Source organism: Nycticebus coucang, chromosome 1, assembly GCF_027406575.1.
Source record: "Nycticebus coucang isolate mNycCou1 chromosome 1, mNycCou1.pri, whole genome shotgun sequence".
Classification (NCBI taxonomy): Eukaryota; Metazoa; Chordata; class Mammalia; order Primates; family Lorisidae; genus Nycticebus; species Nycticebus coucang.
In genome coordinates this window covers 136,961,913-136,975,731 of record NC_069780.1, presented here as the reverse complement: position 1 = coordinate 136,975,731, position 13,819 = coordinate 136,961,913, and the positions used below count along the sequence as shown (strand labels likewise).

At 41.3% G+C, this 13,819-nt stretch overlaps 1 protein-coding gene across 2 annotated transcripts in view; it reads left to right on the top strand.

The window, feature by feature from the left end:
• MAP1B (microtubule associated protein 1B) overlaps window positions 1-8,347 on the top strand; it is a 104,147-nt gene extending 95,800 nt beyond the window's left edge. For both annotated transcript variants that reach the window (XM_053589063.1, XM_053589074.1), the window contains 2 exons: window positions 2,477-2,715; window positions 3,896-8,347. In XM_053589063.1, the coding sequence (XP_053445038.1) occupies window positions 2,477-2,715; window positions 3,896-4,051 (395 nt within the window). In that variant the 3' untranslated portion in view covers window positions 4,052-8,347. The remainder of the gene's footprint in view (window positions 1-2,476; window positions 2,716-3,895) is intronic.
• Window positions 8,348-13,819: the final 5,472 nt, after the last annotated feature.

The window sequence follows — 13,819 nt, the reverse complement described above, 5'->3', positions numbered from 1 at the left end:
TGCAAGTATTTGCATTCACACATCTGCTTTGCTTTATGTAGTATTTAGGGATTTTCAGTCACAGTTCACAAAGTAATTATAAGTTGATCCAAACATGTAAAGCAAAAAACAAATAGTATGTCCCTGATTTGTTAGGGAAAATCTGGTAGATGAATCTTTAGGACTCTCAAATTCAGTACATTTTAGACTCAGTTCTTATCAGATTGGGTCTTTTTATCTGCATATAGATAAAAAAATTGAATTTTTTTTCATGTTTAGAATAAATGGAAAACCACCAGGCAATTAACCTTTTGGTCTGAAAAAGTGGACAACTGTCCAGCCCTTAGGAGAAAACATGAGATAAAAACCAACTGAAATTTTCTACTAAATTTGCCATAACACAGACCCTAGTGGTCCTCAAACTTTTTAAACAGGGGGCCAGTTCACTGTCTCTTAGACTGTTGGAGGGCCGGACTATAGTTTAAAAAAAAAATTATGAAGAAATTCCTATGCACACTGCACATCTTATTTTGAAGTAAAAAAACAAAACAGGAACAAATACAATCACACTGCCTAATGTGGCCCACGGGCCGTAGTTCGAGGACCCCCTAGCCCATACAATTAATTTTTAAAAATACTTTTTTTGACATTTCAAGAAATAATTTATACACAAAGTTATAAATAAAGATGAGTTAATTTTCATTTACTTTGAAGATGCTTTTAGATTTCTAGAAAGGGAAAATTGTGCTGTTAATCGATTTTTTTAATAAAATTTAGGTCGACTTTTGGCAACTCCTTCAGTTTGTGCTACTATGAATGATATTTATTTGGTGTTGATGGTGGTATTTAGTGTATAAGGGAAAACTGCAGACATGTTTAATTATTAGAAGAACTGTAACTCATAATCTTCTATTACAAATCAGAATTCTTTAGGAGGCCCCCAAATGGATATTTTGAAGGCTTTCAGCTTAGCTTCATTAATCCATTCACAGGACGAATTTGTTCAGATATCAGTTTGGCCAATTCTCACCACTTCCCTCTACCCCTAAAAATAAAACTGGACAGTTGATAGAATTCACTGGTGGTTTTGACTTGTGATGATAGTCTTTAAACATATTGTGGAGAAGGAAAAAGGATTAAGCATATAGAACAGGCATCCTCAAACTTTTTAAACAGGGGGCCAATTCACTGTCCCTCAGACCGTTGGAAGGCCGGACTGTAGTTAAAAAAAAAACAAAACTATGAACGAATTCCTGTGCACACTGCACATATCTTATTTTGAAGTAAAAAAACAAAACAAGAACAAATACAATCACACCGCCTCATGTGGCCCGTGGGCCGCAGTTTGAGGACCCTTGATATAGAAGCTAGCTGGTGTTTTTAATTTCTTTACTGCAGTGACCTCAAACATTAGAATCACCTGGGATGACTTAAAAGCTAACGGTACCCAGGCCCCAGCCTTAGCCCAATTAAATCAGATGCTGTAGGATGAGCCTGGGCATCAGTATTTGACATCCAAAGGGATTCTAATCATGCAGAAAGGGTGAGGAACCACTTGCTTAGAATACTAGGTCTATTAATGTTTCAAAAACTTTACCTTCCAACTGGAACAAGCTGGAAAGTCAGCTCACCAAATAAGGGGCAAGGAAACTTTTGGGTTAATCTGAATCTTTTCTTTTCCCAGGACTTTCTGATTCGACTGGGAATTTTGGCTGTGGGATGCCCTTTCCCCGGGCTGCTATGTCCTGGTTCAGTGGTTCTCAACCTTCCTAATTGCTGCCTTGTTGCAAATGGAACAAAGGGGTTGTGACCCACAGGTTGAGAACTGCTGTCCTGGTTGGTTAGGTACACTCTAGTCTTTCTGAACCTTCCTTCGTGAAAGTTTGGTATCCAGCCTTGTCTAGAGAGAGTTGTCTCACTTTTCAGACTGCTCTGCTGAGGAGAGAACACAATGTTTTATTAACTGATGAATGAGGTTGAAGTGCTGAGGGTTTTGAAAATCATGGTGTTAAGACCATTTATCAGGTCCAGTGTTAGGGTATGATATTCAACTGTGGACAAAAAATGGCTATCAAATGAAACCCTAAAGTGAGTTACGATATCACTTATCTATGGTTTGCCAAATGCAGGTGCTTTCTTTTGACTTTTAAAATATGTTCCTTAGATCACTTATCAAATTAAGATCCTAATTAGTACATCTAAAGTGTATTATATCTCGTTCCATCTTTTGGAAAGGCCTTGAAATTCTTCTTATTCCCCAAGGGGCTGTCCACAAAGAGAAACCACCCCTTACTCATTTCTCCTATTAATATGGTTAATACTATATTTTCTCAGATTGTAAGCATTAAACACCCTCTGTAAATGACCAGAAAGATGGAATTGCTGTCACCTCTTTGTGTGTCCCAGAGGACCTGTTTGTGGATGAGTAGGGAAGGTGTACTGGGTGTGTGGTCACTTCACCTTGCTGTGACCCTTGCTTTGTCTTTATTTACCGCAGGATCAGGAACCACCAAGACAGTCAAGCCTTCAGCTGTGCCTCCAGGCCTCCCTGTGTATCTGGACCTGTGCTATATTCCTAACCACAGCAATAGTAAGAATGTGGATGTTGAATTTTTCAAGAGAGTGAGGTCCTCCTACTACGTGGTGAGTGGGAATGACCCAGCTGCTGAGGAGCCCAGCCGGGCTGTCCTGGACGCCTTGTTGGAAGGGAAGGCTCAGTGGGGCAGCAACATGCAGGTGAGAGTTGCCCGATGATGTCTACAGTGCAGATTGAGCCGTGTCCAGGGGCAAAGGGAAGGAACCGTATTGAAAGATGCACCTTGATGAGCGTATGTCTACAGGAGGTGCCTCATGAGTCTGTTACACCCCAAATATCCTGAGGGCAAAGTCGGCTTACCACACAGAAGATAGTCTATAAAGTAGCATTCTTGGCACCACCAGCATCTGTGGCTTTGGAGGAAAGCCACTTCATCTGAGGCATTATGCATTTATCTGCAAAATGGGCCCAATGTTCATTGCCCTTCCCCACAACATGATAAGAGTATTGTGTGTATGAATCAAAGCGGTCATATTTCTATTGAAAACTGCTAAAAACTTGTCTTTTACTCCTGTGTGTTTTACAAGGAGACCAAAGCTAGGGACATAGCCATTTAGAAAATCGACTCTTCGTGTCACATTCCAGAGGAGGAGCATTGCTGAAAACAACCCCTCACAGGACACTCCCAAGTCTCAAATAGCATGTTTGGCCGTGAACCACCCCTTATTGATTTGGCTGTGATCTTTGCTCACCCAAGTTTTATTTGATTCTGTGTAGAATCACCTGGTAAACTCTGCTTGCATAAGATTAAATAGAATTAGTTGTTATTTAATCATAATCCTATTAAATACTGGATGGAATTTTTACCGTTCAGGTCATGTCTATCTATCCCACTCCTCCATCCCCATCCACACACAGGAATTAAAGATACAGATCTTTGTTGTGAGGACAAAATGCTAGTTATACAGAATGACTGGGCTTCTTCTGAAAGCTTTGGGTACAATAGTAACTAAAACTCCTTGGAATATATTTTGTGCAAAACTTAACAGTGGTGTTAATGAAAACATAAGAAACTCCACCTTAACAGAAGCACTTCTTCTCTTAACCTAAACAACTGAAAAACTGAAAGTGAATATAGATGAATTAAAGACAGGTCATTAGTTGGCTTTTGGTTCCAGTTTCCAACTTCTCTTAGGAAATTTTTTTTTTTTTTTGTAGTTTTATTGGAAAATACAAGTTGAAAAATCCTTTGCATTTCTTGAGGAAAACAGAAAATTTCCCTTTTTCTGCTAATGGTCTAACTTAAATCCTGTTCTTGTTCTATTTTTTCATCTGGTTTCTGTGTCTGCCCTTAAAGAGCTATGTTTTTTCTCCCTGCAGGTGACACTGATCCCAACTCATGACTCAGAAGTGATGAGAGAATGGTACCAGGAGACCCATGAGAAACAGCAGGACCTCAACATCATGGTTTTAGCCAGCAGCAGCACAGTGGTTATGCAAGATGAATCCTTCCCTGCATGCAAGATTGAACTGTAAAAACCAAGGCCAGCACACCACAGGATCTGAACTTTGTTTCCAGAGATTCTTCAATTTGAAACTACCTTTTCTAAAAAGTCAATTCATCCAATTACGTCGCTGAACAATTACCTGCCAAATGCTATACTTTGTCATGGTGATGCCAGTCACTAATATTTCTCATTTTTTTGCTGATTGCTAAGGGAAGTAACAGTATTCCCCCAATAGGGTTCAAGTTACTGCAAAATTACCTACCCCAGTTCATCTCTGCTGAATATTTGGAAACCATGCACTAGCAAACCCAACTGACTTCTGCTAGGTAGAGGCATTTGTCTTAGAGAGAACAAGAGAGTGAGAGAGAGCCAGAGTGAGAGAGAGCCAGAGCACAAAGAGAACGCAAGAGGGAAAGAGAGAGAGCGAGAAAGGATGAGAAAGAAAAAGGATGCAGGGGAAGGAGACGGAACGACAGAGAGTTCTGGTGAGATACCCAGAGAGGAAACGAGAGAGCAGGGTGGGGTAAGGGGGAGAAAATAAGCAACAATTAGGCCTGCATTTTCCCAGGCAATAGGCATTCTGTAGTCTACATAGGCAAAGTTTTCCCATTTTTGTCAGTCTGAGGGTCTTCATTTTCTAAAACAAGTTGGCTGGAAGAGAACAAAAAAGAACAAAACTTGTTAGGAGGACATGTGAGATTTTCACATCTTATTTGAGCTCCTTCAGTTTGAAGGCTGCACGCTGACAGGGTAGTGAGTGTAGACTGGATGTACAAGTGGTTTGAGCCCCATTCAGAACTCTCAGACCGTAGACACACAAGTAGATTGATCTAAGGCATGCTCCCAGCACTGTCCACCCTCTTAGTCCACTCTGAGTCAATTCACTTGCATGCAGTAACACCCAAGTCCACTCCAATTAACTGAAGCAAATACCAAAGCAGTTGGGAGTACATATGGTAGACAATTTGCCTTAGGAAGTGACTTGAATGTACAAAGAAACTTGATGCACTTATTTTTTAACGTGAGACAGCAAGTTTATAAAACATCCATATATGATTATAGATACTTAAAGGCGCATGTGTGTGCGCGCACTTGGGGGTACTAGAAGCTGATCTGATTGGTCCAGCAGTTTGATGTGGAGTCACGTGTGCTGAGTCTCACTTTAGTGCACCTGTGTCCCCTCAGCCAAACAAGTTGCGCCTTTCATAGCTTCTTTACTACTTCAAGTTCAAGATTGAAATGGCTTCTATGATCAGAACTGGGAAAATAGTGAATCTTACGGTGGAAGAGGTTCTCAGCGAGTGTACAGTATTTACCTTCCTTTGTCGTACATTGGCTTTTTAAATTTTCCATTAATTTCGACACAATTATGGGAACAAGTGTACAGAAGAATTTTTTTTTTTAGATATGTGTGAACTTTTCATAGATGAACTTTTTAACAAAGGTTTTCATTTACAGGAAATAGCAAAGAACATTTTCAAATGATAGTCTTTTTTTTTTTTTAAGTGTTTCGTAAGACAAAAATTGAATAATGTTTTTTGAAGTTCTGGCAAGATTGAAGTCTGATATTGCAGTAATAATATTTATTAAAAACCCATAACTACCAGGAATAATGAATGATACCTCCCACCCCTTGATTCCCATAACATAAAAATCTGAGTATGTGCTATTGAGAGTGGGGGAGAATGGCGTGGAAGGCTCCTTTTCAGAGCCTTTACAAGTACTTCACCCAGTGGTATCCTACATACTTCTTTCAAGATCTTCAACCATGAGGTAAAAGAACCAAGTTCAAAGAACTCTAGCACACATTTGCTTTGGAATTTTCTTTTCTGGAAAAAAAAAAAAAAGAAATAATACATTGAAAACAAATGAATTCCCAACTCCTACAGTTCATCATACAGAGTTCAGAGGTAATTTCCATTATCATCATCATTGAACTATGAACCTGGGAAGCCAGATCATGGTTAAAACTGATGTCAAGTTTCAAGTTGCAGATTGACGCACCCAGTGTTCAGATGTGGCAAACTTCTCAGTGACAACCGTGTTGTGCTCTGTCACTTTACGTTTCCTGCAGACTCTGAGATCTACGGAGTAGAGAACAAGGACCTCATTTTATTTTCTATGTTAGTTATTTATTTCAAAATTAACATTTTAGTTTATTTTTGTCTGATAAGTGTACGTTTTGCACTGCTAACTGCTATGAGGGTTTAAACAATGCTTCTTCGGGGTCCCGTCACAGAGGACCTATGCAGTCTACTTAATGCTGTGAATTACATTTTTCAAATGTTTAATTTTTTAAAGAAAATTAATATTCTATTTTTGTTAGGCTTCTCTAGAATTACAGCTTTTATTTATTACCTACTTCTTTTAAGTCCTTAACAATAACACATTAAGGGTACAAAAAATGAACACACGTTGGAAGTCATTGTGACAAAATGAATTTCACTGAGTATAAACTCACCTGCTTCAAACAGGTGACAAGCTAAGCTACTCCAGATGATTATTTAATGGTTAGCTATTTAAGTCGACTTGGTCTACATTACGCATGGGAAGAAAAACGGATTTCTAGCCTTCTTGCCAAAATCCAGGCCTCTGGTTGATTTTTCTTTGATAGAAGATGGGGTTATTTTTTGATTTCCCAAATTAAATTTATTTAACATGTACATTATTTTGCTTTAGGAAATATAAATATTTTGGGAGAAATATAGCCAGTTTTCAGTTGTAACCACTCTACCCCACTCCCTTTCTTTTTCTTTTTTTTTTTCCTGCTATGGGATTTAATGGGAAAAGTATATAAAAACTGTCACCGGTCAGCTGGCTCTTTTTCCTGTGAAATCTATCAGTAGCTTTCTCCATCCGTTGTTCTCAGTGATGACCACAGAACCCGAGTTTACCAGGAAGACCAATATCTGCACTACAGGTTGCTCTTGTCCTTCCAGACGCCTTTCCTACCTGTGTGACTAACCTAATTTTGCTAGTTCCATGAAAACACAATTAGTTTAGTAACAGCCATCACAAGGTACCATGTACATTCATGGTGAGAGCTGAAGATCAACACAGACTTCTAGGAACTTCGTTCATACTGATTACTTAATCCAAACATATAGATTGACTATTGGAGTGGAAGGAATTCTGTTTAAATGATGGGATTCCATCGAGATAGCACTCATGATCATGACCTTTTTGGTAGTATTCGTAAAGAAAATTCTGCAGAGACTAAATGTTAGAGATGATCCTCCATTTTCAATTTTAGCTAATTCTCTCTCCTTTCACCCACCCCCCGTGCATGCTTCTCAGTCTTGTAGAGTGGGACTGGATACAAGGACTGACTCCCCTGCCCCTTAAACACCATTTTCCATGGAGTTCAAAGAAAAAAATTTTTTTTTCTTAACGTTACATATTATAGTGAATGGTTTCCCCAGTGTATATGAATGTTTTAAGTGTCTCCAATAGCTTATGCAGTCCAGGAGCTTTCCAATATTCATTTGATAAGATTTAATCATTTGCTAATAGAAATTTTACCGCCTTCCATTTTCCATCTTTTACCAAATTTTAGCTCTCAGGAGCTGCTGAAATTGCTTTTCTTGCCTCTCATTAGTCACCTGTCACAGGAGGTTCCTGCTCAGTAATGATATTGTGAGTTAGGATAATTTTTTTTGTTTGTTTTTTTTGGTGCTTCAGAATTAGAAGAAAAGATCCTGTTTCCATTTGAGAAGAAACTGTAAGCTTTTGTCCTTAATCAACTGAACAACACACCAAAAGCAGCCTAGGGATGAGCATTTCTTTGAAAGCAATTAGGTTATTCACCTGGTATTAAAACTGCTATTTAAAAATTCTGTGACTTTATGAAGTTAATTTAAAAGGCAGCATCGAAAACTGAAAAGGAAGGGAAAAAGTAGCTTCTCCGCACTTGTGCGATGCTCCCCAAAACAGGAGCCACGGAGAAGAGGCGTCCAGACCAGGCTGCCCTTTCCAGGAACACCACGCAGCAGGTGGGAGTCGCTCCCTGCCCTGCACGCAGCACTCTTTCCAGCCCTGGAGAGAAGCGGTCTTGAGCCGGCCCAGAAGCCCTTCACACTCCTCTCTCTTGTTCTGAATGGTGTTTGTGTCAGTCTGCAGCTGTGTATGGTATTATGTCTTATAATCCTGCATCACTTCTATCCTATTCAGTCATATCTAATGTAGAAAATTAGTTTCCAGTGAAAGTAATATGTAGTGCTTTTATGATATTTGTGTGCAATATCCCCTCTTCCATTGAGGATATTTGATGTAAAGGAAAAAAAAAAACTCAGTTCCACAATAAAATACAAAAGTGGCAAAAGTTCATGTGTGTGCTGTGCCGTCTTTAGCTTCGTGCTCCTGGTTGGGCTCATGAGGCGCTGGGCTTTGCCACCAGCCAGCAGTGGTGCTTGCTTTTGGCAAAAAGCCAGGAGGGTCTTGATATTGATTTTTATAATTGCTGCCTCCTTATCATCTATAACCAAGCCCTAGAGGATGTTCAAGTCTGAGGACAGAAACTGGGAGGTGAAGAAAAAGAACAACTAAAAAGAACATTAAGATTCCTTAAAAAGAAAAAAAAAAAAGGAAATACACCAGTGTGGTTGAAGAAGGATATTAGGAGAGTTTCCTGAACAAACCACAAATAAATTCCCAACCTGATTTTAATCCTGGCTCTGCCACTCCCTGTTGAGTGACCTCAGTCACTTAACCTGTCTGAAGTTCCTTTTCCTAACTGAAAAATAACAGGGTCGATAAGGTGGTCAAATTTGGTGGTCCCTTCCAAGTTTGACATTCTAGTGCTGTAGGAAGCCACCACACTTAGTGATTATCTCAGTCTCTTACCTTTCCCTGTTTTCCTTTTGTCATTCAAATTATTTCTGTAGCTTCACCCAGTACCTGGCAGGGGTTACATTAAGGGATTCAAAGGTGAACACAACACGTAACTGCCCTGACGTGGGAAGACAGACCAGCAAAGAAGCAATGACATTATATTGTGACCAGGGCTCCCAAAATTCAAAAGTGAGTTTAAGTGACCACAGGGAAAGCACCAGAGTGATGTCTACGCAGAGCCCTGGAGTGTGTGTGCTGCACAGGAAGAAGTCCCAGGCAGCAGCACTGAGAGCAGGATTAGCCTGTGTTGGGAGCACAGGTTTCTCAGAATGGCAACCACAGAAAATATGCCCACAGGGTGCTCTGCAGAGACCGCCAGCGCCTGCCTGTCTGCACAGGTGGCCCCTTGGCCTCAAAAGGCCATGGCAGCCTGCCCTAGGTTTTGGTGTTAAGTGTGCAGCCTCTAAACCATGGGGCTGCACTGATCAATCCTATCGGGAATCACTATTTGCTAAGGGGGATTCTGAAATCTCTCCAGAAATCAAAAGGTTAAGCACGTGAGAACTGAGGATGGGAAATCACCACTCATGGATTTCAATTTCATGTATCAGACTAAAATTAAATAGTTAAATATGCTGTTTACTAGTCTACTGCCAAATTGTTCAGTTCCAGGAAGTTTTCCCACTGGCCTGAAGCTAGCAAGGCCCACTATCCTGGTTTGATCTGGACTGCCCCGATTTCAGCACTGGAAGTCCTGGGTCCCAGGAAACCCCTGAGTCTTGGGAACCACTACCTGCACCCTGCCCTGTTGCTTAATCCCAGTCCCTCCCAATCAACCACGGAGAGGAGTTGGAAGCAGCTTTTCTTCAGTTTTTTTCCTGTCTTCCAAGCAAATCAACGGAGGTCTCCTGAGGTCCTGTCATCATAGTTTTTCCCTCTTCCTAATTGTACTGATCATTCTGGATGCTTTCCTGTATCACTGTAATGTTCTTTTAACATACTTCTCACTCATGAATAATCCTCTATCACCATTTCCTCTTTGACCTTACATGTTTTAGAAATTCACTGGAGACACATATCAACATCGTCCTTTAATAAGAGCAGTTGTGAGAGATTCTCTGTGGGTTACTGGCAGTGTCCTCATGGACGATGGAACAGTGCTTCTGACTCCTGGTTCATAGGGAGATCTCTCTCTGTAAACCAATAGAGCTCTATTTCATGGCTCAGACTGAAACCAGAAATGCGTGCTACTTTTTTTTTTTTTCCTTTGTTTGAGACAGAGTCTCACTCTGTTGCCCTGGGTAGAGTGCCATGGTGTCATCATAGCTTTACAGTAACCTCAAACTCTTGGGCTCAAGCAATCTTCTTGCCTCAGCTTTTCTATATTTAGTAGAGACAGGGATCTTGCTCTTGCTCAGACTGGTCTTGAACTCCTGAGCTCAAGCAATGCACCCACCTTGGCCTCCCAGAGTGCTAGGATTACAGGCATGAGCCACCGTGCCCAGCCTAGAAATGCATGCTACTTTAGTGCAGTCTCAAGGATTCAAAGGCCACGTGGAAACTGATGCTGATGACTTTCACAGTTGAAGTCTGTATCTCTCCTCTTATCTCCAAGCTCATATATCTAGGTCCCTATTAAGATCTCCCTTCAGATGTCCAACAGGGGTCTTTAAAACACCCCAATCAAATTTAACATGTCCCCCAAACCCTGATCTCACTTTCCAAACTGTTTATCCTCCTAGGCTTTTTTTTATCTCAGTAAATAGAAAATAATTCCTGTTGTTTATGTCAGACATCTTGGCCTGTCTGCAAGTCTGCTGCTGGCTGGCAAATCCTGCTGGCTTGACCTGCAAAATGCATCATCTGACTCCTCCCCACATTCACTGCTATCACCCTTGTGTGAGTCAGTCCTTCCTGCCCTGTACTATTATAGTAGCCTCCTAACCGACCTTCCTGTTTCCTACCATTGCTCTCCTAGTTTTTTCTCCATGTAACAATTGCAGTCAAGTTATCCTCAAAATGCTAAGTCAGATCATGCCACCCATGCTCAAAACCTTCAGACAGGTTCGCATCTCAGGGAAAAAGTCAACGTCCCACTGCCGGGTCAGGAGGCCTCACACACTCCACCCCCTCCTGTCCTCCTTTCCTCCCAACTCCCTTACCCTCCTCCACCTTACACAATCCACTCCCAGCACATTCGCCTCCTTGTTGCCCCTCAAACATCCGTCTCAGGGCTTTGCTGTGCTTAGTTTTCTTTGTCCGACATGCTTTTTCTCTAACTGCCCTATTTTCTCCCCTTTCCTCTTTCTTGCCTGTCTCCATTATGACATGTGATTTGCTGTCTGCCTCCTCCATAGAGTGTGACTACCACCTGAGAAGAAATCATTGTCTATTTTTTTCTTTGCTATATCTTTGGTGACTATTTTAATAGTTCCTGAGACATAGTTCACCATACACCATAGTTCAATAAACACCTGTTGGTGAATAAATGAATGTACTTAGTCTCGGGTTGGCAAAGTGGTTATACACATAAAATGTGGTAGTTGAAAGTGGGTTTGGAATCAGACAGACTTGGGTTCAAACATTGTTCTTACCACTTTCTAATTGTAGGGCCCCGGTAAAGTCACGTAGGTCTCAGTTTTCTTCTGTGCAAAATGAAGATAGAGTCCCTCCCTGAAGGATGGTTGCACGGATTAGAGGGTGCATTTGGTGAGGCAGGGCAACGGGTGTGCAGCACGGAGCCCTTGTCAATGTGCTGATTGTAATCAAGGTGGGCACATGACTGCTGGGGAGCTGACAGTGGCCTGCACACTGCCGGAATTGGCCTTCTCTGTCTATCCCACTTACCATCTTAGGCATATTAACTTCTGAGGGTGTTTTAAGGATTAAAATTTGGAACTCTGCAGAGATGAAGCACCATGGGAACGGCAAAAGCAAACATAATTCTCCTACCTACCACTGGATATAGATCAGAGAGTGTAATGTCCCTTTTATAAATCCTTTATAAATCTTCCCCTTAGTCCTTGATCCAGAGTTTAAAGCCCATAAAGGAATTTGTTTTCAGATGCATTTAATAAAGATAAACTTGTTCTCTGGACTTATCCAGCTCAGATCAGGAATCTCTAACATTCATACATAATAAAAACACAGCCTAAGTTACTGTTAATATTTTGTTTAAACAAAGATCCCAGTGGTTACTATAACCTCACGGGCATTGCCACCAACTTTTGTTTGGATGTCCTTGTTACCACACAGGTAATAACATCCTCACAACAGTACACAATGTCAGGGAAAAGGCCAAATCAATGGGGAAAGAAAAGGTTATTTTCAAGGCCGGAAGCTGTTATTTAGAATAAAAGACATTTTCCTAACATAATTATGTTGAAAAGCACCGTTTCCCCCTTTTTCTAAAGCAGAATTTTAAAAATTTATCATTTTCAGAGTTTAAAAAATTCATGAAAATACAATCATACCACATTTTCTGCTCTTAGGATTTACTAAAGCCAAAGCTTTCTGAGGCCATTTTATACTTTCACTGAGTCATGCCCGGTCATCTCAGAGAATCTTTATTTTGGAACTCAAGCCTCCTGCTCCAGTTATACTCAGATGGCAAAATTATGTAAATCATTGTTTACCCTTTTCATGAGTGGACCTTGTTTAGGAAGAATAATTGCCCACTCTGCATCTCTGCACATTTTATACTCATACTCAGAGTTAGACAAGAAACAACTAATATTACTCTTCTAGCCTGAAGAATATTACATGTAAATGAACTGTTTGCCAAAAATATCATTCTTGGGTCTCACGCGGAAGTCCTGCATTCATACACCCTAAGCCAGAGTTTCTAACCTCAGCACTATTGATATTTTGGCCAGATAGTTCTTTGTTATGAGGGCTGTTCCTCTGTGCACTGTAGAACATTTACCAGCATCCCTGCCCTCTACTCACAAGAGGCCAATAGCAGACTCTTGGTTGTGACAATCAAGAATACTTCCAGGGGCCAGGCGAGGTGGGAAGATGGCTTGAGCTCAGGAGTTGGAGACCAGCCTGAGCAAGAGTGAGATTCTCTACTAAAAATAGAAAAATTAGCTGGGTATTCTTTTTTTTTTTTTTTTTTTGGCCGGGCTGGGTTTGAACCTGCCACCTCCGGCATATGGGACCAGCGCCCTACTCCTTGAGCCACAGGGGCCGCCCAGCTGGGTATTCTTGTGGGTGCCGGTAGTCCCAGGTACTTTGGAGGCTGAGGCAGAAGGATTGCTTGAGCCCAGGAGTCTGTGGTTGCTGTGAGCTAGGATGCCATGACGCTCTACCAAGAAGACAGAGCGAGACTGTGTCTCAGAAAAAAGAAGAATACTTCCGGGCATTGCTAAATGTCCCCTGGAAGCAAAACCACCTGCAGTGAGTTCTCCACTACTGGATGGAGGGGTGGCTTCCTGGTCATGGGAGTTTTCTGGTGTTGCACTAGGAGCAGACTGAGTGCTCACAACCAGTGAGGGACTGGAGTTAGTGAATAATGCCCCACCATCCCCAGTCCTCAAAGGAAACTGCTCCACACGGCCTGTCACAGGGTCCCCAGCAGGAGTGAGCCTGCCCCTTTGTGGTCTTTCCTCCCTCCCTGCCTTCTTGGGAGCATCTCCCAGGACAGTGCTTACACTCAAATTCCTGTTCTTAGTCCTGCTTTAGGAGGAACCCAGACTGAGACAGCATCCTCCAAGCTTGAGAGTGCAGCCCTGGGGTTAGATCCTGGTTTGACTTTTTGGGGGCTTTCTGTTTCAGGGAAGGAGGCCCCAGCATTTAATCACGCCCCTAAGCCTTTTCCTTATGCATAGAATGGAGCTGTGATACTAGTCACATTCTTATGGATTAAACAAGATGATGTATATAGAGTTCAATATGGCAGTTGGCTGTAAGTGATCCATAAACATGAGCTTTTATTTTTGGTCCAGAAATGATAAGATTTGTGTCA